This window comes from Lagenorhynchus albirostris, chromosome 13, assembly GCF_949774975.1.
Source record: "Lagenorhynchus albirostris chromosome 13, mLagAlb1.1, whole genome shotgun sequence".
Lineage (NCBI taxonomy): Eukaryota > Metazoa > Chordata > Mammalia > Artiodactyla > Delphinidae > Lagenorhynchus > Lagenorhynchus albirostris.
Genome location: NC_083107.1, coordinates 10,249,585 through 10,276,859, shown reverse-complemented (window position 1 = coordinate 10,276,859; position 27,275 = coordinate 10,249,585). Strand labels below are relative to the sequence as shown.

The window sequence follows — 27,275 nt, the reverse complement described above, 5'->3', positions numbered from 1 at the left end:
AACAGGACTGAAAACCACTGAAGGGCAAGGACTTATATCTATGCTCTGTCCTCCAAAACTCACAACCTTCTCATGCCTTTAGTCCATCTGTAGTGAGTAAAGGAGAGGATCTGTAAGGTCGTATGTAAAGGTGGGGTTATGTCAGAAAAAAGGCCATACTTAAACTAACTCCGCCCCTCCTTTTTTAAAATTGTACTTAACTTAAAAATGGAGTAGGGCTTCCCTGGTGGCGCAGTGGTTGAGAATATGCCTGCCAATGCAGGGGACACGGGTTTGAGCCCTGGTCTGGGAAGATCCCACATGCCGCGGAGCAACTAGGCCCGTAAGCCACAACTACTGACCCTGTGCGTCTGGAGCCTGTGCTCCGCAACAAGAGAGGCCGCGATAGTGAGAGGCCCACGCACCGCGATGGAGAGTGGCCCCCGCTTGCCGCAACTAGAGAAAGCCCTCGCACAGAAACGAAGACCCAACACAGCAAAAAATAAATAAAATAAATAAATAAAGGAATTCCTTTAAAAAAAAATGGTGTATAGACAGAGAGTACACTTTTTATATTAAGTATCTCTAGTGATTTGAAGCTCAGAATCATGCTGAAACACTGACAAAACTGTCGTCTAAATCCGAGCGGCCGTGGAAGGTCTTATTTGACTGACAAGATGAGTTCCTTTAAAAGTAACATCTGGAGCATGGACTGAAACTAAGCCTGGTGAGACGCCAAACACAAGAAAGGGGAACCAGCCCCTCAGCGCCTCACACCGTGACAGTTATTTATTCAGGCATGAAAACTGGGGCATCGCTCTTATGACGCTAATTAGACAAAGAAATGAGATATGCAAATATTTTTTATAAGTTGACTCACTACAACATTCTCACCAGATGAAAGTTAATAAAGAAAATAGGACACCACAGGGTCACTCTGGGGCCAAGGCCCATTGCTCTGACTACCTGACCTATGATATCCCTGGGAACAAAAATCAAGTTCGCATCTAGCGCTGCCTCCACAACCCTGGGGACAGACAGGATCCAGTGCTCAGAATGCCACATGGGCCATCTCAGCTCAAAGGTCAGAGGTTACCCAAGCAAGAGGCATGGAAGTTGCCAGAAACCTAAGATGCTGCCCTTGGAGGCCCCATGTCCAGAACTCCTTCTCCAGCGTAGCCTCAAAACACAGGGTCTTTGGCCAGAGTTCAGTGGGGCCCCTGTCGGGCAGGGTGGGTACAACACTGCACTGCCCCACCCAAGCTGTTTGCCATTGCCAAGCTACCTCACCTCCCAGCCTCTGTCTTCTCATCTGTAAAACAGGAATCATGGCAAAGCTGCCGTGACAAAGAGGTAAGAAAATGCCCATGGAGCGTCACGTGCCTGGCCTGCTGTGGGCGTTCAGCATGCGGCAGCGGCCCTCCCTGCTCCTGGACCTCGATAGGATGAAGATGCCTGTGAGGGACGGGGGAGGTCTCAGGGCTGAATCAGTTTACTGAGGGCCTCGTAACGGGGCAGCACCTTGTGCTGCGTGAAGCCCCTGTCCTGAGCAGCTAAAAGTCTAACAGGGCAGATGGAGGAGGGCCATAAGTTAATACCTGGGCTGGAATAAACCAGGTGCCGTGAGAGCTCTGTGCCCGGAAGGTCAGACACAAGGGTGGAAGATTTCCTGGAGACAGAACAGAGGAAGTGAAAGGGAAAGAGAGATCCTGGGAGGGTCAAGGGCAGAGGAATGGTTTGTGATCCTGGGAGGTGACAAGGTGTGGCTTGTTTGAGGAACTGCAATGAGGTCTATTGCTGGAGTATGATATCAATTTCTCTCACCCAGGAAGAATTCCCCTAAACCCATCTCCTCTGCAGCTTGGGGGCTACTCTCTGAAGCTTTAATCCTATTACGTGGCTGCCTTTGGAAACCATCCCCGGACCTGTGTGTCATCCACCCAGAAGAGCACTCCAGTCACATCAGCAATGTCGTCAGACCCATGAGGCTCACCCATGAGCAATCTGCAAGGGTGAGCCAGGGAGCAAGTGAGCTTTTCAGGAAACAGAAACAAAGGAGTCTCTGCCCGTATACACGCATGCCTGGACTACAAACACCCTGGTGGGGGCAGGTTCCGAAGTTATAAAACAAAGGTCTGGATACACGCATAAGAAATGGAGAATGTTTGCTTTTATTTTTTTAAAGATTCAGATCAGGGTCCCAGTATCCTTAATGCATTTAAAATATCACATCTGATCTCCACAGAGCTGTCATCTGGACCGATTTATTCTCCACCAAAGAAGGCTTCCCTTCAGCACGATATTCATCCGTCCATCCATTCCCCAAGTTCTTAACTAAGTGCCAGGCCCAGTTCTAAGTCCAAAGTGGACAATAGTGACCAAAAAGATACAGGTCCTGCTCACTGGAAGCTGACATCCCCAATGACCAGGCTGAAAGTTCAGGGACGACCAGGCTGAAAGTTCAGGGACCCCCAGGCAAGACCTACTTGCCCCTCAGTCTTCTGAGCAGCAAAAAAGGTGGCTCTAAAGAAGCCCTCAGTCACCCTGCCCAGGGCCAGCCTGGCGGGCAGGAAATGCCCATTCGTCAGGAACTTATTCTGCTCCAGCTGCCTCTCCAAATGAAGGCCAAGCAGCCCACGGAAGCTCTGGCCACGTTAAGCCCTCTGCTCATCCATAACGGGCTACATTGGTGCACTCTTCTCTGCCTTCATACATGGTCTCCCCTCCACCTGCAATGTCCTTCCCTTGCTTTGTTTGACAACCAATTTCTACTTGTCCTTCAAAAGTCAGTATAGGATCTTTGTGGGGACTCATCTCTGAACAGCTTAAATTAACCCTGGTGGTCCTTAGTCTGGTCCTGTCATAACTCCCTTATAGTAGTAACCTCACATTGATCGTAATTGCTGGTTTCCAGTCCCTCTGCCCCCCAAACCCTCTCTATCCTGCTAATTGACCCCAACTAACCCTTGAATTAAAAAAAAAAGATAGGGCCGGGATGTAGGGGAAGATGGCGGAAGAGTAAGACGTGGGGATCACCTTCCTCCCCACAGATACACCAGAAATACATCTACATGTGGAACAGCTCCTAGAGGACAGCTACTGAACGCTGGCAGAAGACCTAGGGCCTCCCAAAAGGCAAGAAACTCCCCACGTACCTGGGTAGGGCGAAAGAAAATAGAATAAACAAAGACAAAAGAATACGGCCGGGACCTCCACCAGTGGGACGGAGCCGTGAAGGAGGAAAGGTTTCCACACGCTAGAAGCCCCTTCGAGGGCGGAGACTGCGGGTGGCAGAGGCGGGAAGCTTCAGCGCCGCGGAGGAGAGCGCAGCCACAGGGGTGCGGAGGGCAAAGCGGAGAGATTCCCGCACAGAGGATCGGTGCCGACCGGCACTCAGCAGCCCGAGAGGATCGTCTGATCTCACCCGCCAGGGCGGGCGGGGCTGGGAGCTGAGGCTCGGGCTTCGGTCAGAGCGCAGGGAAAGGACTGGGGTTGGCGACGTGAACACAGCCTGAAGGAGGTTAGTGCGCCACAGCTGGCCGGGAGGGAGTCCGGAAAAAGTCTGGAGATGCCGAAGAGACAAGAGACGTTTTCTTCCCTCTTCGTTTCCTAGTGCGCGAGGAGAGGGGATTAAGAGCGCTGCTTAAAGGAGCTCCAGAGACGGGCGCGAGCCGCGGCTATCAGCGCAGACCCCAGAGACGGGCATGAGACGCTAAGGCTGCTGCTGCCGCCACCAAGAAGCCTGTGTGCAAGCACAGGTCACTCTCCACACCTCCCTTCCGGGGAGCCTGTGCAGCCCGCCACTGCCAGGGTCCCGGGATCCAGGGACAACTTCCCCGGGAGAACGCATGGCGCGCCTCAGGCTGGTGCAACTTCACACCGGCCTCTGCCGCTGCAGGCTCAACCCGCACTCCGTGCCCCTCCCTCCCGCCGGCCTGAGTGAGCCAGAGCCCCCGAATCAGCGGCTCCTTTAACCCCGTCCTTTCTGAGCAAAGAACAGACGCCCTCAGGCGACCTACATGCAGAGACGCGGCCAAATCCAAAACTGAGCCCCTGGGAGCTGTGCGAACGAAGAAGAGAAAGGGAAATCTCCCCCAGCAGCCTCAGAAGCAGCGGATTAAATCTCCACAATCAACCTGATGTACCCTGCATCTGTGCAATACCTGAATAGACAACGAATCATCCCAAATTGAGGAGGTGGACTTTGGGGGCAACGATATATTTTTTTTTCTCGCTTTTTCTCTTTCTGTGAGTGTGTATGTGTATGCTTCTGTGTGAGATTTTGTCTGTATAGCTTTGCTTCCATCATCTGTCCTAGGGTTCTATCCGTCCGTTCTTTGGTTTGTTTTTTTTTTTTTACTTTTTAAAAAAAATTTTTTCTTAATAATTATTTTTTTATTTTAATAACTTTATTTTATTTTACCTTACTTTATTTTATTCTCTTTTATTTTCTTTCTTTTCTTTTCTTTTCTTTCTTTCCTTCCTTCCTTCCTTCCTTCCTTCCTTCCTTCCTTCCTTCCTTCCTTCCTTCCTTCCTTCCTTTTCCTCCCCTTTATTCTGAGCCGTGTGGATGAAAGGCTCTTGGTGCTACACTCAGGAGTCAGTGCTGTGCCTCTGAGGTGGGAGAGCCAACTTCAGGACACTGGTCCACAAGAGACCTCCCACCTCCACGTAGTATCAAATGGCAAAAATCTCCAAGAGATCTCCATCTCAACGCCAACACCCAGCTTCACTCAATGACCAGCAAGCTACAGTGCTAGACACCCTATGCCAAACAACTAGCAAGACAGGAACACAACCCCACCCATTAGCAGAGAGGCTGCCTAAAATCATAATAAGTCCACAGACACCCCAAAACACACCACCAGACGTGGACCTGCCCACCAGAAAGACAAGACCCAGCCTCATTCACCAGAACAAAGGCACTAGTCCCCTCCACCAGGAAGCCTACACAACCCACTGAACCAACTTTAGCCACTGGGGACAGACACCAAAAACAACGGGAACTACAAACTTGCAGCCTGCAAAAAGGAGACCCCAAACACAGTAAGATAAGCAAAATGAGAAGACAGAAAAACACACAGCAGATGAAGGAGCAAGATAAAAACCCACCAGACCTAACAAATGAAGAGGAAATAGGCAGTCTACCTGAAAAAGAATTCAGAATAATGATAGTAAGGATGATCCAATATCCTGTAGATAGAACACAGAAAATGCAAGAAACATTTAACAAGGACCTAGAAGAACTAAAGATGAAACAAGCAAAGATGAACAACACAATTAATGAAATTAAAAATACTCTAGAAGGGATCAGCAGCAGAATAACTGAGGCAGAAGAATGGATAAGTGACCTGGAAGATAAAATAGTGGAAATAACTACTGCAAAGCAGAATAAAGAAAAAAGAATGAAAAGAACTGAGGACAGTCTCAGAGACCTCTGGGACAACATTAAACGCACCAACATTCGAATTATAGGGGTCCCAAAAGAAGAAGAGAAAAGGAAAGGGACTGAGAAAATAGTTGAAGAGATTATAGTTGAAAACTTCCCTAATATAGGAAAGGAAATAGTTAATCAAGACCAGGAAGCACAGAGAGTCCCATACAGGATAAATCCAAGGAGAAACATGCCAAGACACATATTAATCAAACTGTCAAAAATTAAATACAAAGAAAAAACATTAGAAGCAGCAAGGGAAAAATAACACACAAGGGAATCCCCATAAGGTTAACAGCTGATCTTTCAGCAGAAATTCTGCAAGCCAGGACGGAGTGGCAGGACATATTTAAAGTGATGAAGGGGAAAAACCTACAACCAAGATTACTCTACCCAGCAAGGATCTCATTCAGATTAGATGGAGAAATTAAAACCTTTACAGACAAGCAAAAGCTGAGAGAGTTCAGCACCACCAAACCAGCTTTACAACAAATGCTAAAGGATCTTCTCTAGGCAAGAAACACAAGAGAAGGAAAAGACCTACAATAACAAACCCAAAACAATAAAGAAAATGGGAATAGGAACATACATATCGATAATTACCTTAAATGTAAACGGATTAAATGCTCCCACCAAAAGACACAGATTGGCTGAATGGATACAAAAACAAGACCCATATATATGCTGTCTACAAGAGACCCACTTCAGACCTAGAGACGCATACAGACTGAAAGTGAGGGGATGGAAAAAGATGTTCCATGCAAATGGAGACCAAAAGAAAGCGAGAGTAGCAATTCTCATATCAGACAAAACAGACTTTAAAATGGCTATCAGAAGAGACAAAGAAGGACACTACATAATGATCAAGGGATCAATCCAAGAAGAAGATATAACAATTGTAAATATTTATGCACCCAACATAGAAGCAACTCAATATATAAGGCAAATAGTAACAGCCATAAAAGGGGAAATCGACAGTAACACATTCATAGTAGGGGACTTTAACAACCCACTTTCACCCATGGACAGATCATCCAAAATGAAAATAAATAAGGAAACACAAGCTTTAAATGATACATTAAACAAGATGGACTTAATTGATATTTATAGGACATTCTATCCAAAACCAACAGAATACACATTTTTCTCAAGTGCTCATGGAACATTCTCCAGGATAGATCATATCTTGGGTCACAAATCAAGCCTTGGTAAATTTAAGAAAACTGAAATTGTATCAAGTATCTTTTCTGACCACAACCTATGAGACTAGATATCAATTACAGGAAAAGATCTGTAAAAATACAAACACATGGAGGCTAAACAATACACTACTTAAAACGAAGTGATCACTGAAGAAATCAAAGAGGAAATAAAAAAATACCTAGAAACAAATGACAATGGAGACACGACGACCCAAAACCTATGGGATGCAGCAAAAGCAGTTCTAAGAGGGAAGTTTATAGCAATACAATCCTACCTTAATAAACAGGAAACATCTCGAATAAACAACCTAAACTTGCACTTAAAGCAATTAGAGAAAGAAGAACCAAAAAAACCCCGAAGTTAGCAGAAGGAAAGAAATCATAAAGATCAGATCAGAAATAAATGAAAAAGAAATGAAGGAAACAATAGCAAAGATTAGTAAAACTAAAGCCTGGTTTTTGAGAAGATAAACAAAATTGATAAACCATTAGCCAGACTCATCAAGAAAAAAAGGGAGAAGACTCAAATCAGTAGAATTAGAAATGAAAAGGGAGAAGTAACAACTGACATTGCAGAAATACAAAAGATCATGAGAGATTACTACAAGCAACTCTATGCCAATAAAATGGACAACCTGGAAGAAATGGACAAATTCTTAGAAATGCACAACCTGTCAAGACTGAATCAGGAAGAAATAGAAAATATGAACAGACCAATCACAAGCACTGCAATTGAAACTGTGATTAAAATCTACCAACAAACAAAAGCCCAGGACCAGATGGCTTCACAGGCGAATTCTTTCAAACATTTAGAGAAGAGCTAACACCTATCCTTCTCAAACTCTTCCAGAATATAGCAGAGGGAGGAACACTCTCAAACTCATTCTACGAGGCCACGGTCACCCTGATACCAAAACCAGACAAAGATGTCACAAAGAAAGAAAACTACAGGCCAATATCACTGATGAACATAGATGCAAAAATCCTCAACAAAATACTAGCAAACAGAATCCAGCAGAACATTAAAAGGATCATACACCATGGGCAAGTGGGGTTTATCCCAGTAATGCAAGGATTCTTCAATATACGCAAATCTATCAATGTGATACACCATATTAACAAATTGAAGGAGAAAAACCATATGGTCATCTCAATAGATGCAGAGAAAGCTTTTGACAAAGTTCAACACCCATTTATGATTAAAAAAAAACCCTCCAGAAAGTAGGCATAGAGGGAACTTTCCTCAACATAATAAAGGCCATATATGACAAACCCACAGCCAACATCGTCCTCAATGGTGAAAACCTGAGAGCATTTCCACTAAGATCAGGAACAAGACAAGGTTGCCCACTCTCACCACTCTTATTCAACATAGTTTTGGAAGTTGTAGCCACAGCAATCAGAGAAGAAAAGGAAATAAAAGGAATCCAAATCGGAAAAGAAGAAGTAAAGCTGTCACTGTTTGCAGATGACATGATACTATACATAGAGAATCCTAAAGATGCTATCACAAAACTACTAGAGCTAATCAATGAATTTGGTAAAGTAGCAGGATACAAAATTAATGCAGAAATCTCTGGCATTCCTATACACTAATGATGAAAAATCTGAAAGAGAATTTAAGGAAACACTCCCATTTACCACTGCAACAAAAAGAATACAATATCTAGGAATAAACCTACCTCAGGAGACAAAAGACCTCTATGCAGAAAATTATAAGACACTGATGAAAGAAATTAAAGATGATACAAATAGATGGAGAGATATACCATGTTCTTGGATTGGAAGCATCAACATTGTGAAAATGACTCTACTACCCAAAGCAATCTACAGATTCAATGCAATCCCTAACAAACTACCACTGGCATTTTTCACAGAACTAGAACAAAAAATTTCACAATTTGTATGGAAACACAAAAGACCCCAAACAGCCAAAGCAATCTTGAGAACGAAAAACGAAGCTGGAGGAATCAGGCTCCCTGACTTCAGACTATACTACAAAGCTACAGTAAGCAAGACAGTATGGTACTGGCACAAAAACAGAAAGATAGATCAATGGAACAGGATAGAAAGCCCAGAGATAAACCCACGCACATATGGTCACCTTATCTTTGATAAAGGAGGCAGGAGTGTACAGTGGAGAAAGGACAGCCTCTTCAATAAGTGGTGCTGGGAAAACGGGACAGGTACATGTAAAAGTATGAGATTAGATCACTCCCTACCACCATACACAAAAATAAGCTCAAAATGGATTAAAGACCTAAATGTAAGGCCAGAAACTATCAAACTCTAGAGGAAAACATAAGCAGAACACTCTATGACATAAATCACAGCAAGATCCTTTTTGACCCACCTCCTAGAGAAATGGAAATAAAAACAAAAATAAACAAATGGGAACTAATGAAACTTAAAAGCTTTTGCACAGCAAAGGAAACCATAAACAAGACCAAAAGACAACCCTCAGAATGGGAGAAAATATTTGCAAATGAAGCAACTGACAAAGGATTACTCTCCAAAATTTACAAGCAGCTCACGCAGCTCAATAACAAAAAAACAAAAAACCCAATCCAAAAATGGGCAGAAGACCTAAATAGAATTTTCTCCAAAGAAGACATACAGACTGCCAACAAACACATGAAAGAATGCTCAACATCATTAATCATTAGAGAAATGCAAATCAAAACTACAATGAGATATCATCTCACACCAGTCAGAATGGTCATCATCAAAAAATCTAGAAACAATAAATGCTGGAGAGGGTGTGGAGAAAAGGGAACACTCTTGCACTGCTGGTGGGAATGTGAATTGGTACAGCCACTATGGAGAACAGTATGGAGGTTCCTTCAGAAACTACAAATAGAACTACCATATGACCCAGCAATCCCACTACTGGGCATATACCCTGAGAAAACCATACGTCAAAAAGAGTCATGTACCAAAATGTTTATTGCAGCTCTATTTACAATAGCCAGGAGATGGAAACAACCTAAGTGTCCATCATCGGATGAATGGATAAAGAAGATGTGGCACATATATACAATGGATATTACTCAGCCATAAAAAGAAATGAAATTGAGCTATTTGTAATGAGGTGGATGGACCTCGAGTCTGTCATACAGAGTGAAGTAAGTCAGAAAGAGAAAGACAAATACCATATGCTAACACATATATATGGAAGTTAAGAAAAAAAATGTCATAAAGAACCTAGGGGTAAGACAGGAATAAAGACACAGACCTACTAAAGAATGGACTTAAGGATATGGGGAGGGGGAAGGGTAAGCTGTGACAAAGTGAGAGAGTGGCATGGACATATATACACTAACCAAATGTAAAACAGATAGCTAGTGGAAAGAAGCCACATAGCACAGGGAGATCAGCTCGGTGCTTTGTGACCACTTAGAGGGGTGTGATAGGGAGCGTGAGAGGGAGGGAGATGCAAGAGGGAAGAGATATGGGAACATATGTATATGTATAACTGATTCACTTTGTTATAAAGCAGAAAGTAACACACCATTGTAAAGCAATTATACTCCAATAAAGCTGTAAAAAAAAAAGATAATTCAGGGAGCAGATTCTGAAAAACCATCTCTAATTGATATCTACAGAGGATTACAGAAGCATTTGCATCTAAAAAAATGTATCTCTATAGAAAAGGAATAGATAAGAGAAAGAGCTCTTGAAAATTAACAATAATTGTATAAATAAAGAGGTGTAATCAGGAAAATGTCCAGAACATAGAAAAAATGCTGTTGAAAAATTTGAGGGAACAAATAAGAGGCAATCAAGATAACAGTTGTAACCTCCAAATAATTATAGTTTGAATTATCAAAGAACTAGTAGAAGAAAATTCCCCAGAATGAAAAGAGATATTAGTTTTCACATTGAAGGAGCCTATCAAGTGCCATGCCGGAAAAATGAAAAAAAAAAAAAAAAAAAACCAGATGAAAACACTTTCTTGAGAAATTTCCACAACAACCAACTTCCAGAGACAAAGTGCCGGCCTCATCCAGGGAAATATATGACTTTCCACTAGCAAACTTTATGCTAGAAGCCAATGGAGCAACACCTTTGAAAATTTGAGCGAAATTTCAGCTAAACTATCAATCAAATGTGAGGGCAAAATATGGACCATTTCATACACACAAAGAATCAAAATATGACCATGCATACACCTTCCAGAGGAAATTACTTGAGTATATGCTCAAAAAAACCCAAAGAAAACCAAGCAAAAGGACAGTAGGATATAGGAAAAAGTTGACCTACTCCTAGAAATCCAGTAAAAAGAATAATATTTAGAAAATGATTGCTGTACATCAGGCTTAGAAACAACAGATTAAAATAAGAAATCAGCTCCATAAGACCTTCCAGGAGAAAAGTGGTCAGATTCCATGCAACAGAGAAAATGAGCACAAAGCTGGAAAGTATTACTGATATGATGATATGATATGAGGAATAAGGATGAAGACATATGTTTCCGCTCCCAACAAGAAAAAAGAAAGGCAACTGGAAACTCCAGGAGAAACCAAAAACCTCACAAAAAATCCAATGATCTAAATAGTAAGCAAACAAAAATGTGACATGATTTTGAGTAATTATAGAGTGTAAGAAAAGTGATTTGACCTTGATGCTAAGAATAGTGTTCTTCAAATTGTAAAGGTGTCATGACATTGGACCTATAGAGAGAAAACACTGTCCTCATATACTACACAGTTCTACAGTGAAGAGTACTTCATAGCCCTGGCCATAATAATGTAACTTAAAATCCAGAAGCTAGATTATAGTTAAACTATCAGCCTTGACAATATAAAAGTCAATGGTCCAATTAACAGAGGCAGGGAGCAGCTATAAAGGAGTCAAGAAATGGGGTTGTTCAGATAAGAAACGGAAGCTTAAGAAGATTCATAGGCACCTTGGTAAGCCTTGGGAGAATTAAAAACAATATTGTAAAAATCAAAAATTGTGAGGGTAAAAAAAACTAAAAGGAGGGACAGGGGTGGGGTGTGGTGTAAGTGAACTAAACTCTTATCTCCCATAGCAAAAATGTAGAAATGCCTAGAGTCGATAAATAAGAGAGTTACAACTCACAAATATTCCACTAACCATCGCTTTGCTTCTCTTCTTAGCACTTATGAGGGGTTTGTGGAGGCAAATTTAAATGGTCCAGTTCACTTTTTAAAATTTATCTAAGGAAGTGTGAATTTTTTTGGCTTATTAAATTTCACCGTGGTAGGCAGAGGTATTCAAAAATCATTCCACTGGACTGAGCTCAAAGTTGAACACACTCAATGAATGTTCATTGTAAGCAGACCTTTTTCCCATAAAAGGACATTCAATGTAAAGGGCCAGCCTGTCTCCCCTCCCCTCTCCTACTCCCAGTACACAGATGCTCACACGGTGACACACGGCTATCAGGCAAAGACGGCAGTGCCATTTTAAAAAATCAGGTCCCAGATCCCAGTGGGGAAGGAAGCCTGGATTCTGGCCCATCGGCTAACCATTCGGCACCTGCCAAATCCCAGTCTGGATGGAATCTCCACGTTTTTAAATGTAGACAACAAATTATTTTAAATGTTTGGTTTGGTTTGGTTTGGTTCGGTTCGGTTTACCGAAGCAAATAAAACTGCGAGCCAAAGAGGTCCAGGAATGCCAAGGAGTTGGGTCTACGCTGAACTCAAAGAACCTCTTGCTTGAGGATTACTAAGTCATCCCAGTGTGAGTCAGGGCCAGACTCCAGTGCCAGAATGCTGCAGCAGGAGGTCCAGAAAACTCTAGACACACTGTTACCTCTTTCTATATCTCAGTTTTCCCACTGGGAAAATGGGAATCATGACAGTACCCATCTCATAGCGCTGCTGGGACGATTAAAAGAGCAATTATGTATAAAAGGCTCCAAACACATACAGGGAAGCACTGGATGGATTCATCAGCTGGGACAACGGAACGGAGTAATGAAACGTGGAGTGAGGAAAAGGGACGGTGACCTGTACCAGCACCTGTGCTACATGGAGTATCAAGTTTCAGGTGGAAAATCTCCTAAGGACAGCAAGCCATCCAGGCATCCATCATCCGTGTCTGACCTTCCAGGTGGCACAGACAGACAACAGGGCTTCCATGGAGAGGTGAAGCTCCTCGCAGCTGCTGCCTGGGCACACTTTCTACCTGTCCTCGGTGAGCAGGCTGCTGGAGCCGAGGAAGGCAAGCCCCTCCCAAGCAGGACCCAGGCCCAGAACAACTTGGAAGCAGTTCACACCGGCAACAGCATCACTCATTCCCTCACAGCTAACACGGCCACAACCCAGGGTTTGAGGAAGCTGGGGTTTCCCACAGGGTTTAATCAGCCTCTGATGACTTAGTTGAAGGGAACTCTGTTCCTTGAAACATTGTCACAGCCGCAAACATCTAACATTCCTGGACCACATCAAATCAGGAGGGAGGCCCCAGACTTTTCTCTCCTGCAGCACAGAACGCCGTACAGCACTGTGTGTGCTCGGGCTGTCCACCTGCAAACATGACCTGGGTACTGTGCTCCATGGGGAAGGGCCGGATGCCAACTCCTAGGTCTCTGTGCCAGAGAGACCCAGAGGCTTCACTTAGAAATGTTTCCATAGAAGATGTGCATTGGACTCTGATCTCTGTGGTCCCATCCACCATAAAAATCCTGCGACCCTGTCTTTATGAAGAGTTATTCTCAAACCTCCACCACCACCTGCCAGCAAGATCCCTGGAGGCTTCCTCACACGATGGAGCCCCTGAAGGTACTGTAGTAGCTCAGTTACCTGGATACACCTGAGCCACTGGAGAGCACAGACCTGCACCAGGTCAGCTCTGCTCACCGCCTGCTGTGTCCTGTGCAAGGAAAGCATTCCACACGAGCTTACAGAATTGAAGCAAATTCAAAGCAGGAATTCTTTCAAATACCCATTTCAAATATTCATGTCATGTGCTACTTATCTATGGTTGTACAGGATCTTTAGATCTTTGGCTCTGGAGGAAAAAGGCAGATATATCTTTAAAAAGAAATAAATGTCTACGTTTCAATTGTTAAAAATGTAAACAACTGCCATGGAAACACCACAAAAAATATTTAACCATTTTCACAACCACCCAAGATACTGCAAACTTATTTTTAAGACATTTGTGAGTCAAATTATATCCTGAAAAGTCATCAAGATAACTCCACATCCTTTTGCACAGCAAAGTAAACAATAAACAAAATGAAAAGACAACCTACAGAATGGGAGAAAATATTTGCAAATGATGCAACTGACAATGGCTTAATATCCAAAACATACAAACAGCTCGTACAACTCCATAACAGAAAAGTAAATAACCCAATCAAATATGGGCAGAAGACCTAAATAGACATTTCTCCAAAGAAGACATACAGATGGCCAATAGGATGCTCAACATCACTAATTATTAGAGAAATGCAAATCAAAACTATAATACAATGTGATATCACTTCACACCAGTCAGAATGGCCCTCATTAAAAAGTCTACAAATAGGGGCTTCCCTGGTGGCGCAGTGGTTGAGAGTCCGCCTGCCGATGCAGGAGACATGGGTTCGTGCCCCGGTCCGGGAAGATCCCACATGCCGCGGAGCGGCTGGGCCCGTGAGCCGTGGCCGCTGAGCCTGCGCGTCCGGAGCCTGTGCTCCGCAATGGGAGAGGCCACAACAGTGAGAGGCCGGCGTACTGCAAAAAAAAAAAAAAAAGTCTACAAATAACAAATGCTGGAGAGGGTATGGACAAAAGGGAACCCTCCTACACTGTTGGTGAGAATGTAAATTGGTGCGGCACTATGGAAAACAGTATGGAGGTTCCTCAAAAAACTAGAAATACAACTGCCTTATGATCCAGCAATCCCACTATTGGGCGTATACCCGGACAAAATTATAATTCAAAAAGATACATGCACCCAAATGTTCACAGCAGCACTATACACAATAGCCAAGACATGGAAACAACCTAAATGTCCATGCGCAGATGAATGGAAAAAGAAGATGTGGTACATATAAACAATGCAATACTACTCAGCCATAAAAAAGAATGAAATAATGCCATTTGCAGCAACATGGATGGATCTAGAGATTATCATACTAAGTGAAGTAAGTCAGAAAGAGAAAGACAAATACCATATGATATCACTTACACATGGAATCTAAAATATGACACAAATGAACTTATTTACAAAACAAAAACAGACTCACAGACATAGAGAACAGACTTGTGCTTGCCAAGAGGATGGGGGAGGTGGGGTGGGAGGGGGGTGGATTGGGAGTTTGGGATTAGCAGATGCAAACTATTATATATAGGATGGATAAACAACAAGATCCTACGGTATAGCCCAGGGAACTATATTCAACTATATTGAACTATATTCAATAATCTTGTAATAAACCATTATGGAAAAGAATATATAGTTAATATTTTAAAATAATAAATAAAACTTGAAGTTTTTGGAGAATCAAAATATGCATAAGTGATAGAAGGAATGGTGTAGGTAGTTAATCTCAAGAGAAGATTTCCAAGTAGCCCTGAACTGCTTATAAGTTGCCTTCCAAAATATATATATTTACACATATATGTGTATATACACACACATATATATAACTGAATCGCTTTGCTGTACACCTGAAACTAACACAACATTGTCAATCGACTATACTTCAATAAAAAATAAATTAAACATCCACATCCTGCTTACAGTTTTGGTCTTGAGTCAGACGATTATTAGGCTGATGCATCCCTGTTCTCCTTTTGTTGACCACATTGTAAAAATCAACACTCATAGCTGGTAAGAAGCTAAACTAATGAGAACCAAAAAAATCCCAGCCAATTCTTGCATATAAAAGTAAATAAATGTAAAGGAAAAAATAATCTGCAGATCATTACTGGTATTTGTCACCCTCTGGTGGTCAGCCTCAGGAAGCTTCTACCTCAGAAAACTCTGGAGACTGTATTTTACAGACAATCCCTCTGAGGATCATCCAGGCCAAAGCCCTGATCCCGTGGGACTTCCCCGGCGTTCGAGCAAGTTCTGCTACTCTGCTCCCCACACTGTGTGTATGTGAGTGCGTGTGAGGATGCTAAAGAAGGAATAACTCCAACCTGAGTAGAAGAAGATAAGCAGTGTGACTCCACTTCCTCACAGCACACACAATGCATCTAAAAGGACAAACATACAACTGACACGGATGAGTCACTGTTTTCATCTCTCCAGTACCACTCTCTGCATGAAGAGATGACTGGCCATGTCACAAAAGTGCCAAGAGAATAAATATATGGCAACTTCGGCTCACCAATTTCAATAAAACACACACTGGTGAGAACCGTACACCTTCAAGACATTACTCTAGGGAACCCATTTGCTCCCCTCTCTCCACCTTCCATTATGCCACATTGTTTGAGGGGGCAGAGGTCTCACTGTGCTCAGTATTAGAGTATGCCCACTTCTTTCCAAACCTATTCAATTCAGTCCCCACACTGAAGCCCTCATGTGTACAAGGCCCTACAGAGACGCTCCTTATTCGAGCCTACTGCTAGAAGAGGGCCTGGATCTAGAGGACGGTGTTTGCCTCTGGCCTCTCCTTACACACTCCTGCCTGGGGAGTTTTTCTAAAATATGGTGTCCATTAGGTAAGTGACTGCCTTTTGTCTAGAATATTCCACACCTCCCATTAACTACGAAATCATAGAGGAACTGATCATCACTGTGTTCAGAGTCTTTGTAGTAGAATGGGTGGGTAGATGGATGGATGGATGGATGGATGAGTGGATGGATGGATGGGTTGATGAATGAACAGGTGGGTGTACGAGCGTGTTGGTGGACAGGTAGATGGATGAGTGCATGCATGGGAGGATAGAAGGAAGGAAGGAAGGGAGGGAGGAAGGAAGGGGGGAAGGAAGGAAGGGAGGGAGGGAGGGAGGGAGGAAGGATAGACTTCCATGACATTTAGTGCTCTACTAGGCCCTGTACTGAGACTGAATAAAAAGATATGATACCTGCCAAGTAAATTTTCTGCTAATAATGATAAAAATTAGATCAATCTAAGTGACAAGAAGAAGAGATGAAGATAAAATGATCCCAGAAGAAAATAAAAATAGGTGACCTCCTAGCAGGAATTAAACAGACAAAAATCTGGTAGTTTTATAGTGCTAGCCACAGAAATTGAAGTTATTAATTTAAGAGGACTGACTGAGCTTCAACTCAGGGAGGAATGTCACAGCATCTGGTTCAAGGTCATCAGAGAAGATAGAATGTCGCACTCTGACACAAGCTGTCTAGCCCCAGCCCCAGCCTGTGACTAAGGCACACAAGCATGGCACTACAGGAACCAGACACCAGGAAGAGAACACAGATGTCAGGGATATCTCTGGGAATGCATCAGAACCTGGGTGAAGAGGAAGCCCCAAGGCAAGACCAGAGACCAGCAGGAACACACGGCCTGCTCTGCCCTGTGTTCACCCAATGCTCACAGGCCCAAGTGACTGCACCACCTCACCCCTTGTGGTTGAAGAGCCACCTCTGACTCAGAAGGATGCTCTGATGCCCCCAACCTCCTCCTCTTTGTTGTTCTAGTTCTCCATGAACCCTCACCATCAGAAGGTCTTGTTGGAAAGGTCATTTGAGGACATGATATCCCCACACCCCCATCAACAGAGGGGCAAGACTCTCTTGAAGATGTGGGCTCTAGCACCTTCCACAGACCCTTGATTCACATCCAACAATGCTCACCATCGGAAAAGGCCGTGTGTCTATCACAAGGCCCAAGAGTCCCACCTGAAACCAATTTCTTCCCTTTGCTCTCCCCTCAGCCCGAGGAGATAGGAAAAGCTGCCCACCATCTTCAACACTGCAACCTTTGAGGACTCAAAGCTGGTTATTTGGGCTCTCCAGTCATCTCTCAACACCACGTGTCCTTCACTGAACCCCAGGAGGTCAGCCAGACGGCACGGAGCCCACCGCTCCCCATCCCACCACGTGGCTCTCACCACGACCATAGCCACTTTTCAGCCCCATCCAGACTCAGCCTCCTAATTCTCCACCCTCAGCTCTGAGCAGCCACTACCACCTCGGGGTAAGCATGTGTTATAAACCCTATTTGTGATCCTCACAACCTCAGATGTCATTTTTAATCATCAGTATACCTGAACTTGATTGTATAAGCTTCCAGGTCCCTTTTAACAATAATAACAGCCTACATGTACTGATGATTTAGTATTTAAAGCCCTAGCCAGTAAGTCCCCTACATACGAACCTTCAAGTTGCAAACTTTCAAAGATGTGAACGTGCGTTCACATGTCCAATCACGTAAGTTAGTTCACGTGTCTGGCGTACATTGTCACATGCGTGCATCCTCTAAAAGTGGTTGTGCCTTTATGTACTTTACTATACAGTACTGTGTAGAGCGCAGTAGTACAGTATCTTTATTTCAAGCCCAGGATGTCCGGAAGCAAGCGTAAAAGCAGTGGTGATGTAGCTGGTACTGCTAAGAAGCGCCAAGCAATAATGATGGAAACAAAAGTGGAGGAAGAAGAAGTAACTGAAGAACCGAAGAGATTCACGATGCAGGAAAGGGCAAGGGGATTTTCTTTCTTTTTTAAAAAAATTTTCTAATAATTTATTTTTATTATTTATTTTTTTATTTTTGGCTGCGTTGCATCTTCGTTGCTGTACGCGGGCTCTGTCTAGTTGCGGCGAGCGGGGGCTACTCTTTGTTGCGGTGCGCGGGCTTCTCATTGTGGTGGCTTCTCTTGTTGCAGAGCACGGACTCTAGGAGAGCAGGCCTCAGTAGCTGTGGCGCACGAGCTCAGCAGTTGTGGCTCGTGGGCTCTAGAGCGCAGGCTCAGCAGCCGTGGCACACGGGCTTAGTTGCTCCGCGGCCTGTAGGATTTTCCCGGACCAGGGCTCGAACCCATGTCCTCTGCATTGGCAGGCAGATTCTTAACCAATGGACCACCAGGGAAGTCCTAGGATTTTCTTTATTTGAGGAGGCACTGTTAGTTTTTGAGGCACAGGACCCAAACCTAAAATGGTACACAAAGGTTGCAGCAGCCGTTCAGAATGCAATCCAGTGCTACGGTGTCAGTGTCATTCATCCATGACAAGAAAAAAAGAGCTACTACCCAGACATCACTGGATCGTTTTTTCAAGAGGGTAGAACCTGTGCCATCAGCGTCAGGCATGAATGAAACTGCAGCTTGTCCTCTGTCTCCTGTTGCTGACGAGCCTTCAGCTCTACCATCTCCCACCTCCTCTCCTTCCTCCAGTCAGTAACTCTTCTTGCCTGTTCACTCGATGCCAGCCCTGTATGCCAGCTGTTGTACTGGACTACTGTACTTTTCAAGGGACTATGCTGTAAAATTTTAAATGTTTTATTTTTTGTGTTTGTTTGTTTATGTATTATTTGTGTTAAAAGTATTAAAAACCTATTACAGCGTTAGTTGGGTACGTAGGCTCACTTTGTTGAACTTACGAACAAATTGGACTTATGAACGCAGTCTCAGAACGGAAGTCGTTCATATGTAGAGGACTTACTGTATAAGCCCCTTACAGGTATTAATTCCCTCAGGCTTTACAACAGCTCTACAAAGGGGTGCTGTTATGATTTTTAGAGGTGTAGAGATGGTTCAATAACCTGCCAAGGCCATGCAGAGGCAGGATGCATATCCAGAGAGGCTGATTCCAGAGTCCATGTCTCAGTGGCCTCACTCTGGAGTCTAGAACAGGCACAACATTCCAACTGCTTCCAGGCGTGCCAACCCCACTCCTCTCAACTCAGCAACTTTACACGGGGCATCTTCCCTTCCCTCGGCTCAGCGCTGGGCACTGGGACAAGGCGATGAGGACAAGCACGGCTCCCAGCAGCTGCAGTCCTGGCTAATGCCTGTGGTGAGGTTCTTCCTGACCCAAGGACTCAGCGGCCTGCTGGGGGCCTGCCATGACCCAAAGCTGTAACTCAGCCAACTCAGTAGCTCACACCTGTGACCAAGGCATCTCCAGCTCCTAGGTATTCAGGCACTGTGTCGGGCTGCCCCTGTTCCCCCTTAATTCTACAGTATCTTTTAATAGTATCTACATGTCAATCTTATCTACTCAACATGCTGGGACCATCCTTCCAAACACGGGACCATCTACTACCGTTAACAAGGACCACCAAAGTCAAAGGAAGCATAGTCAGTGCCCACCTCAGGCAAATTCCTTTACCTCCTCTGCCTCAGTTTCCCCATATGTGAAGTGAGGGTACCAATGGAACCCTCTCAGAGTTGTGCGGGGAGAAATGAGTTAACACCTGTAAAGCACTTATGACAGGCATGGCTTATAATAGAGGCTCAATAAGTATTATTTTCTTGTAACAGTCTTGGTGGTGGTGGTGATGGTGAAGAGATGAATTAACTCATGGAATTTTCACAATGTTTCCATCAGATGGTTTTTTTTTTTTTTTTTGCCTCATTTCACGCAGTGAGAAAACTAAAAGCTCAGAGAAATTGAAGTGAAACCCCAGGCCCACTACTCCCCAGTGGCAGCAGACCCTGAGCCCATGCAGGGGCGCCATGGCCATGGGGTCTCCTCCCTGCCCGCGGTTAGGAGTGGTGGCCTCATCCTGACAGAACAAAGTCACTTGACGCCTCCAGCATCTGTGCTCTGCAGGGTGTCCCCTTGGCCGGCGAGGCCCAAAGACTCAGCCTGCAGTCCCCCAGGCTCTCCTGGCCGACCACCCAACCCCGGGGGGGATCTGGGCCCCGCTTTAACTGTGACCTCACCAAGCACACGGCAGAGTTGCCAAAAGCAGGCGAGGCAAACAAGGGCCAGCTGATCATTTCACTCAAAGAAACGAGAGAAGCCGTAGCTTCCTCCACAGAAACCGTGCTTTCCAGCAGCCGGCAGGGTGGGCGTGGTCTCAGCGATCCCTGGATCCAGAACTGGAGAGACAGTCCAGGACTCCTGACTTGTACTCAACACGCAGACCCTGCAGTATGGCCCCTGCGTGTCGCTGACACCCTGTGCGAGGTGCCCACCCACCCGGGTGACTCCCTGACCACCAGGGCCTCATCCCTAACTGCAAAACGGGCGCCAACACAGTGCCCCCTCCTGGCGCCGTAAGCCGGCACGTACATACGAAGCAGACACAAAGGGCAGTGCCTGGGACAGGACAAACAGGAAGGACGAAAGAAGACACCTTGTTCTGGGCGGAAGAGCCACAGAGAGTTAGAAGGAAGATGCCGCAACATCCGTCCCGGTCACCCTGGCAACAGGCTGAGGGGTTGCGATGGGGAGGCACAGAATGAACACATACTGAGAACTTATCTCGGCTAAGAACTAACCCAGGTGCTTTCTATGTGAATTCTGATTCATTCTTCATCCATTCTTTCAGGTCCTATTTGCTGTGCACCTACTCGGTGCCCAGCATTGTGTGGGAGGCTGAACACACGGCAGCGAACGAGGCCGGCAGGGCCCCTGGCAGCATGGAGCTTTTAGGCTTGCAGGGGAGACCTATCACACCATGAGTCGGTTATAACCACAATAAACGCTGCAAGGGGAGTGCAGAGCCTTGGAACATGACAGAGGGACCGCTTGCGGGCTGTGACCTTTCTGAAGGAGGTACATTTACCGGAGCTCTGAAACATCCGGGAAACTAACCAGGCGAAAAGTGGGGACGGGTTCGCCAGGCTGCACCGCAGCACGAGGTGGGCGGGGTGAGAGGTCGGTCGTGGAAGGCACTGGAAACTGGAAGAGAATGTGTCTTGATCCTGGAGGCACTGTGAGGCCACAGAGGGTGACAGGGTGGCTGGGATGGGGCCAGGAATTTAGAACTGCATCCGTCTGTTCTGTGCAGTGGTTCTCCAAGGGCGGTCCTGGACCGGTAACCTCAGCATCACCGGGTAGAAGTGCAGATTCTCTGGCCGCGCCCCAGAGCTGCTGCATCCGAAACCCTGAGGGTGGGACCTGGCTACGGAGTAACACCTACTTAAAGGATTAGGGAGACTCTTTTGAAAGTGGGCACCAGCTTGCCTTACGCTAGAATATTATTTCCATGCAAAATCGACCCCAAACTCTGGGCTAGACCTCGTGTACATTTCACATTTCCTCTACTTCTGCCTCCAAACCCACCGTGAATCTCCCCAGCTTCCTTCCTCCTTCAGAAAAGGCTTCTCAGCACACCCCCACCCCAACTTCGGCTGCAGAGTTCTCTCAATGCGCATCCCCCCCCCGCCCCCAGCTCCTGCCAAATGTCTTAGTTTCCTTTTCCTTTTGTCTCTGCTAATCATTTAATCAGACATGGCATTTGGGGCACAAACGAAAGCATGGCTATTACAGCAAGACTTTAAGAGAAAATCTGAAGATACTGAGAAACGCTATGAAAATGAGAGATAACCATGGGGGGGAAAAACACATCTGGGCAGAGTTTAAAATGACCAGGCGTGCTGGCCTTGAGCAAACGTCACCGTGGGGAGCCACGGCGACAGTTTTCTAACACAGGAGGAATGCCCTTTGGAGAAAGGGATCCGTTTTCCACTCATCAGCGAGCACAGAAAAAGCAGGACCTTCTCAGGTTTCAGCTGAGAAAGCATCTGTCCTGTGTTTAAGCTGTAGGAGGGGAGGGAGCTGCCAAGAGAGCTGGTGAGATCATCCTCGCCAGAGATGCTCTCGATGAGATCACAGCGGCCAGGGTCCGTGAGGGATGACACATCGGCCGTATCTGGACCACATGGGTCTGAGGCCCGTCCAGCTCTGCGAGGGGTCTCCCCGTCACCGGGCAAACCCACCTCCCAAACAGGGCAGGTGCCGACTCATGACCATTGTGTTTCGCTTCAGATACTCAGGAATCCAAGGGACACCAAGCACCTCTGCAAAACGTCTCAGATCGCCTGGCTGCCTGGAGGCCAGGACTCCAGGCATTTGTTTCATGGAAAAGCCCATTTACTCCTTTCCCACAGCCAACGCCTATCTCCCCAGTAACAGCAGCAGGAGCTGCCATCACATCAGCAACAGCTCTGAGTGACGGGGCCCCTGCTCTGCGCCAGCAACGCACTCACATCCTCACCCAGGCCTCACCATTATCAGAAGGCCCATTTTACAAGTGAAGAAACTGAGGCTTAAAGAAGGCTACTGATCTGCCCACGCCCCCATGGCTGGCCACATCCAGGCTGAGGTTTGAGCCCAGGGTTCTCTGATTTCAGAGCCCACGATCGTGATAAGGCCTGTACATTGCCAGGAACGAAATGTGTGTGTCAGATGCCCAAAAAGGAATTGATCCAAATGTGCCCGCTTCCCCAGACACTCCGGATTTGGCAGGGGCTGGCCCCTTGATAATGCTCAGGAAAACGGAGAAGGGGTGCCTTTTAAAAATCAGCCACTCTGTGTCCTCTCTCCCCACCCCCACTGCTCCAGATCTACTGATACTTAGAAATCAAGTCTCTCCCAGAAGGCCCCCCCATGCCCCATCTACACCACCCTATGCCTGCCCCCCAGGACTCCACCACTGGCCTGAATGGGCGGACCGGTCCCTGGCAGTGTGGACATCCTTCACACGACATCACCCACTCCAAAACGTAACAGCACAGGGTTTCTACGGCACCTTTAGAGCCACGAACCAGCATGTGGTTTTAATATTCACCAGCACTCTCCTCAGAGGGGCCCTGAGGCTGCTGTGATCAGAGGGGCTATTGTGCAGATACGGCTGTCCCCGCTTCACAGAACCCTGATCAGATTTCTGTCCCATCTTCTCTACGGTGCAATTCTGGGCTCGTCTGCTTTCTCTCCTCTTGCCTCCTTCTGGAGCCTGGAAAATGGCTGAAACAGTGTCTATCACAGACTTGGACGCAGTATTTTCCTCCGTCCTCTGCCGCTGTGCCAGCGCCTTGGCCTCACCCCTGGGCCTGCATCCTGAGGCTCTCCTGGGGCCTCGCTGACCCAGCCCGTTCAGCTGAGACCCGCTGAGCCACTGTGGGCCTGGGTCTTCAGAACTGAATACGCACCCCACTCACTTTGCAGAGCCACCGAAAACAAGCACGTAAAGCAGCGCCCACGGGCAGGCAGATGGTCACTGGCTCAGGACTGAGGGTCACAGCTGCACCCGCTGACGGGAAGGGCACCACACGAGACAGCTCGGTCAGGCAGGCTTCCTGTGAGCACTGCAGACCCGGCAGAAGGGAGGAAGGAAGGATTTTCCTGCCTTTCAGGTGGCTGCACACTGATGTCAGGCCTGGAGTCAGGTGAATGCAACTTATTCCTTCTTGATGGAGAATCTGGGTTCAAGCCACAGATGGATATTCACGGGTACGTTAATTCTCCTTCCAGCTTCCCCAAGCTCAGTGGAGCTTAAGAGATACAGAGACGGGGAGGGGCCAGAGAACAGACAGTGCAGTGCCTCGAGGAGCAGGCAGCCTTCCAGAGCTCTTCTCTCCTGGCTGCTTTTTCCAAACCAAGACAGAGGAGGGGGCGGGAGGAAATGGGAGGCAGAGTTGGCTTCTGGAGGTCTGGCCTCATGAACTCCTGCCTGTGATGGTGACTGTCACACGCCAACAGCCGTGCAAGCATCAGTGCCCCCAGTGAATTCAGCCAAGGCACGCGGGCCCTTAGCCACGAGTCAGCTCTTAGCTGCTTTTCCAGAAGATGTGTCTGTTCTGAACAACCAATTCTCCCGGGACCATCTTTAGTGGCCCTGTTGCCGCAACACCTATGTTCCACCCAGCGTAGTCAGCAGCACACATCTGGGATGCGGGGGGATGGGACCCCATGGTAAGAAGGCTGCAGAAAGGTCCTCTGTGCAGCGCCAACTGGCACTCGCTAGCATCTAACCAGCAACCCAGGCCACCTTACACCAACCGTGGCTCAGGCAGCTCAACTCCTGACATTGTTACCCACCCCTGGGACAGGCAGAGAATAAATAGCAAGGGAAATTAACATCAGAGTCAGTTACCTTCATAGAGCCTGTAGCTTGGAAATCACAGCCAGTCTCGAAGGGGTCAGCACCGCCAACGTGGCATTGAATCTTGCACTCTTGTCCTTAATGGGGGAGTGGTACTGCCCACCTGGAGCCACAGAACCAAACCTGCAGTGGGGGAGAGGCAGGTGGAAAAGAGAGATGGGGTTCATGTAAGAGAAGAACATGGTGCCTAGAAATGAGGTCAGGTGGCTCCCACGAGCACACACAGGGTTCCCCATCCTGGATCCTCCCTCACAAGGCAGCAGTGTGGGGAGCAGGACAAGTGCCTCCCCAGGAGATGCTGAGAAAGGCTCAACTCATGGAAAGTAAGAGCAGATTTCCCGCCACTACTACCCTGCAACTCAGCAGTGGACTCTGACAAAGAGAGGCATGAGGACTGCCATCCTCAAACCAACACCAGAGCCTGGCTGTAAAGACTGCACATCAATCCACTTTGTGTGTGTGTGTGTGTGTGTGTGTGTGTGTGTGTGTGTGTGTGTGCGTGTGTGTGTGTGTGTGTGTGTGTGTGTTACGCGGGCCTCTCACTGTTGTGGCCTCTCCCATTGCGGAGCACAGGCTCCGGACGCGCAGGCTCAGCGGCCATGGCTCACGGGCCCAGCCGCTCTGCGGCACGTGGGATCTTCCCGGACCGGGGCACGAACCCGCGTCCCCTGCATCGGCAGGCGGACGCTCAACCACTGCGCCACCAGGGAAACCCCTAATCTACTTTTTTGTTGTTGAGATACAAATCATTTACCATGAACTTCACCTTTTTAAAGCGTACAGTTCGACGGTTTTTAGTATATTCACGAAGTTGTACAACCATGACCACTATCCAATTTCAAAGCATTTCATCACCCCAAAAAGAAACCCCATACCATTAGCAGTCCTGTCCCATACCCGCTACCCTCCAGATCCCGGCAACCATTAATCTACTTTCTAACTCTATGGATTTGTCTATTCTGGCCATTTCACATAAGTAGTAGCATACAGTGTGTGGCCTTTGTGTCTGGCTTCTTTCACTTGACCCACTGTTTTCAAGGTTCACGCATGTTGTAACATGTATCGGTACTTCATTTCTTTTTATGGCCAAATGATGTTCCATTGTATGGATATACCTTATGTTGTTTATCCATTCATCAGTTGATGGATATTTGTGCTGTTTCCACTCTTTTTGGCTCTTATGAGTAACTGTTATGAACATTTGTACACAAGTTTTTGTGTGGATATATATTTTCAATTCTCTTGTAGACAACGTCTTCGTAAAGACCGAGGAGTAGAATTGCTAGGTCCTATGAAGACGTTCAACTTTTGAAGAATGGCCAAATTCTTCTCCAGGTTGGCCACACCAGTTTACATCCCCCCCGCAATGGATGAGGGCTCCAGTTTCTCCTCACCCTCACCAACACTCGTTATCATCTGTTTCTTTTACTACAGCCATGAAGGGAGCGCAAAGTGGTACTTCACTGTGGTTTTCATTGGCATTTCCTTAACGACAGTGATGTTGATGTGCTTATTAGCCATTTCAATATCTTCTTTGGATAAGTGTCTATTCATATTTTTGCCCATTTTTAATTGGGTCATGTGTCTTCTTACTGTTGAGCTGTAATATAGTTCCTTTTACAGTCTGGAGACTAGGTTCTTATGATATATAAGATTTGCAAATATTTTCTCCCACTCTGTGGATTGTCTTTTCACTTTCTTCATAGTGTCCTTTGCTGCACAAGTTTTTTAATTTTGATGACGTCCAATTTATCTATTTTTTCTTTGGTTCCTTGTGCTTTTGGTGTCACACCTAAGAAATCACTGCCTAAACAAGGTCACAAAGATTTATATCTATGTCTTCTTTTTTTTAATATTTATTTATTTGGCTGCCTGGGTCTTAGTTGCGGCGTGTGGACTCTTAGTTGAGGCATGAGAGATCTAGTTCCCCGACCAGGGATCGAACCTGGGCCCCCTGCATTGGGAGTGTGGAGTCTTAACCACTGGACCACCAGGGAAGTCCCAGCACCTATGTTTTCTTTTATGAGTTTTATACTTTTAGCTCTTACCATTTGGATCTGTGATTCATCTTGTGTTACTTTTTGTATATCGTATGAGGTAAAGGTCCAGCTTCATGCTTATGATAGCCAGTTGTGCCGGCACCGTTTGTTGAGAAGACCATTCTTCCCCACGAAATTATCTTGTCGCCCTTGTTGAGTATCAATTGACCGTAAGTGCAAGGATTTATCTCTAGACCCTCTATCTATTCCATTGTCCATACATCTAGCCTTATGCCAGTTCCACACTATCTTGATAACTGTAGATTTGTAGTAATTTTTCAAATCAGGGATGTGAGTCCTCCTACTTTGTTCTCCTTTATCAAGATCGTTTTGGGGAGTCTGAGTCTCTTGCATTTCCATATGAATTTTAGAACCAGTTTCTCCGTTTTTTCAAAACAAAAAAAGGCAGCTGGGATTTTGACAGGAATTTCATTGAATCTGTACATCTGCTTACAGATACCTTTCTGATCAAATGATAAACCAACACCCTCAAAGTGTGTTGCCTCTGCTGTAGTATTTGGGGGGCAGCTTAAATACCTATGGAATGGCTTTTAAATCAAATCTTGCTTACCAAAGAATATTCTATATATTCTCATATTTTCTACAGACCGTGTAGCTCCCTATCATTCTTCTTTCTGGTTGAATCTGACTTTCTAATCCCTAGTGCATTGGATGAATGCTAAGCC

The 27,275-nt window shown here is 45.8% G+C and overlaps 1 protein-coding gene across 1 annotated transcript in view; it reads right to left on the bottom strand.

Annotated features, from left to right (window-relative positions):
• The window catches only part of ACOXL (acyl-CoA oxidase like), a 380,633-nt gene that overhangs the window by 280,111 nt on the left and 73,247 nt on the right, over window positions 1–27,275 (bottom strand). The window contains 2 exon segments of the mRNA XM_060168784.1: window positions 24,542–24,567; window positions 24,570–24,673. Coding sequence (XP_060024767.1) covers window positions 24,542–24,567; window positions 24,570–24,673 — 130 coding nt within the window.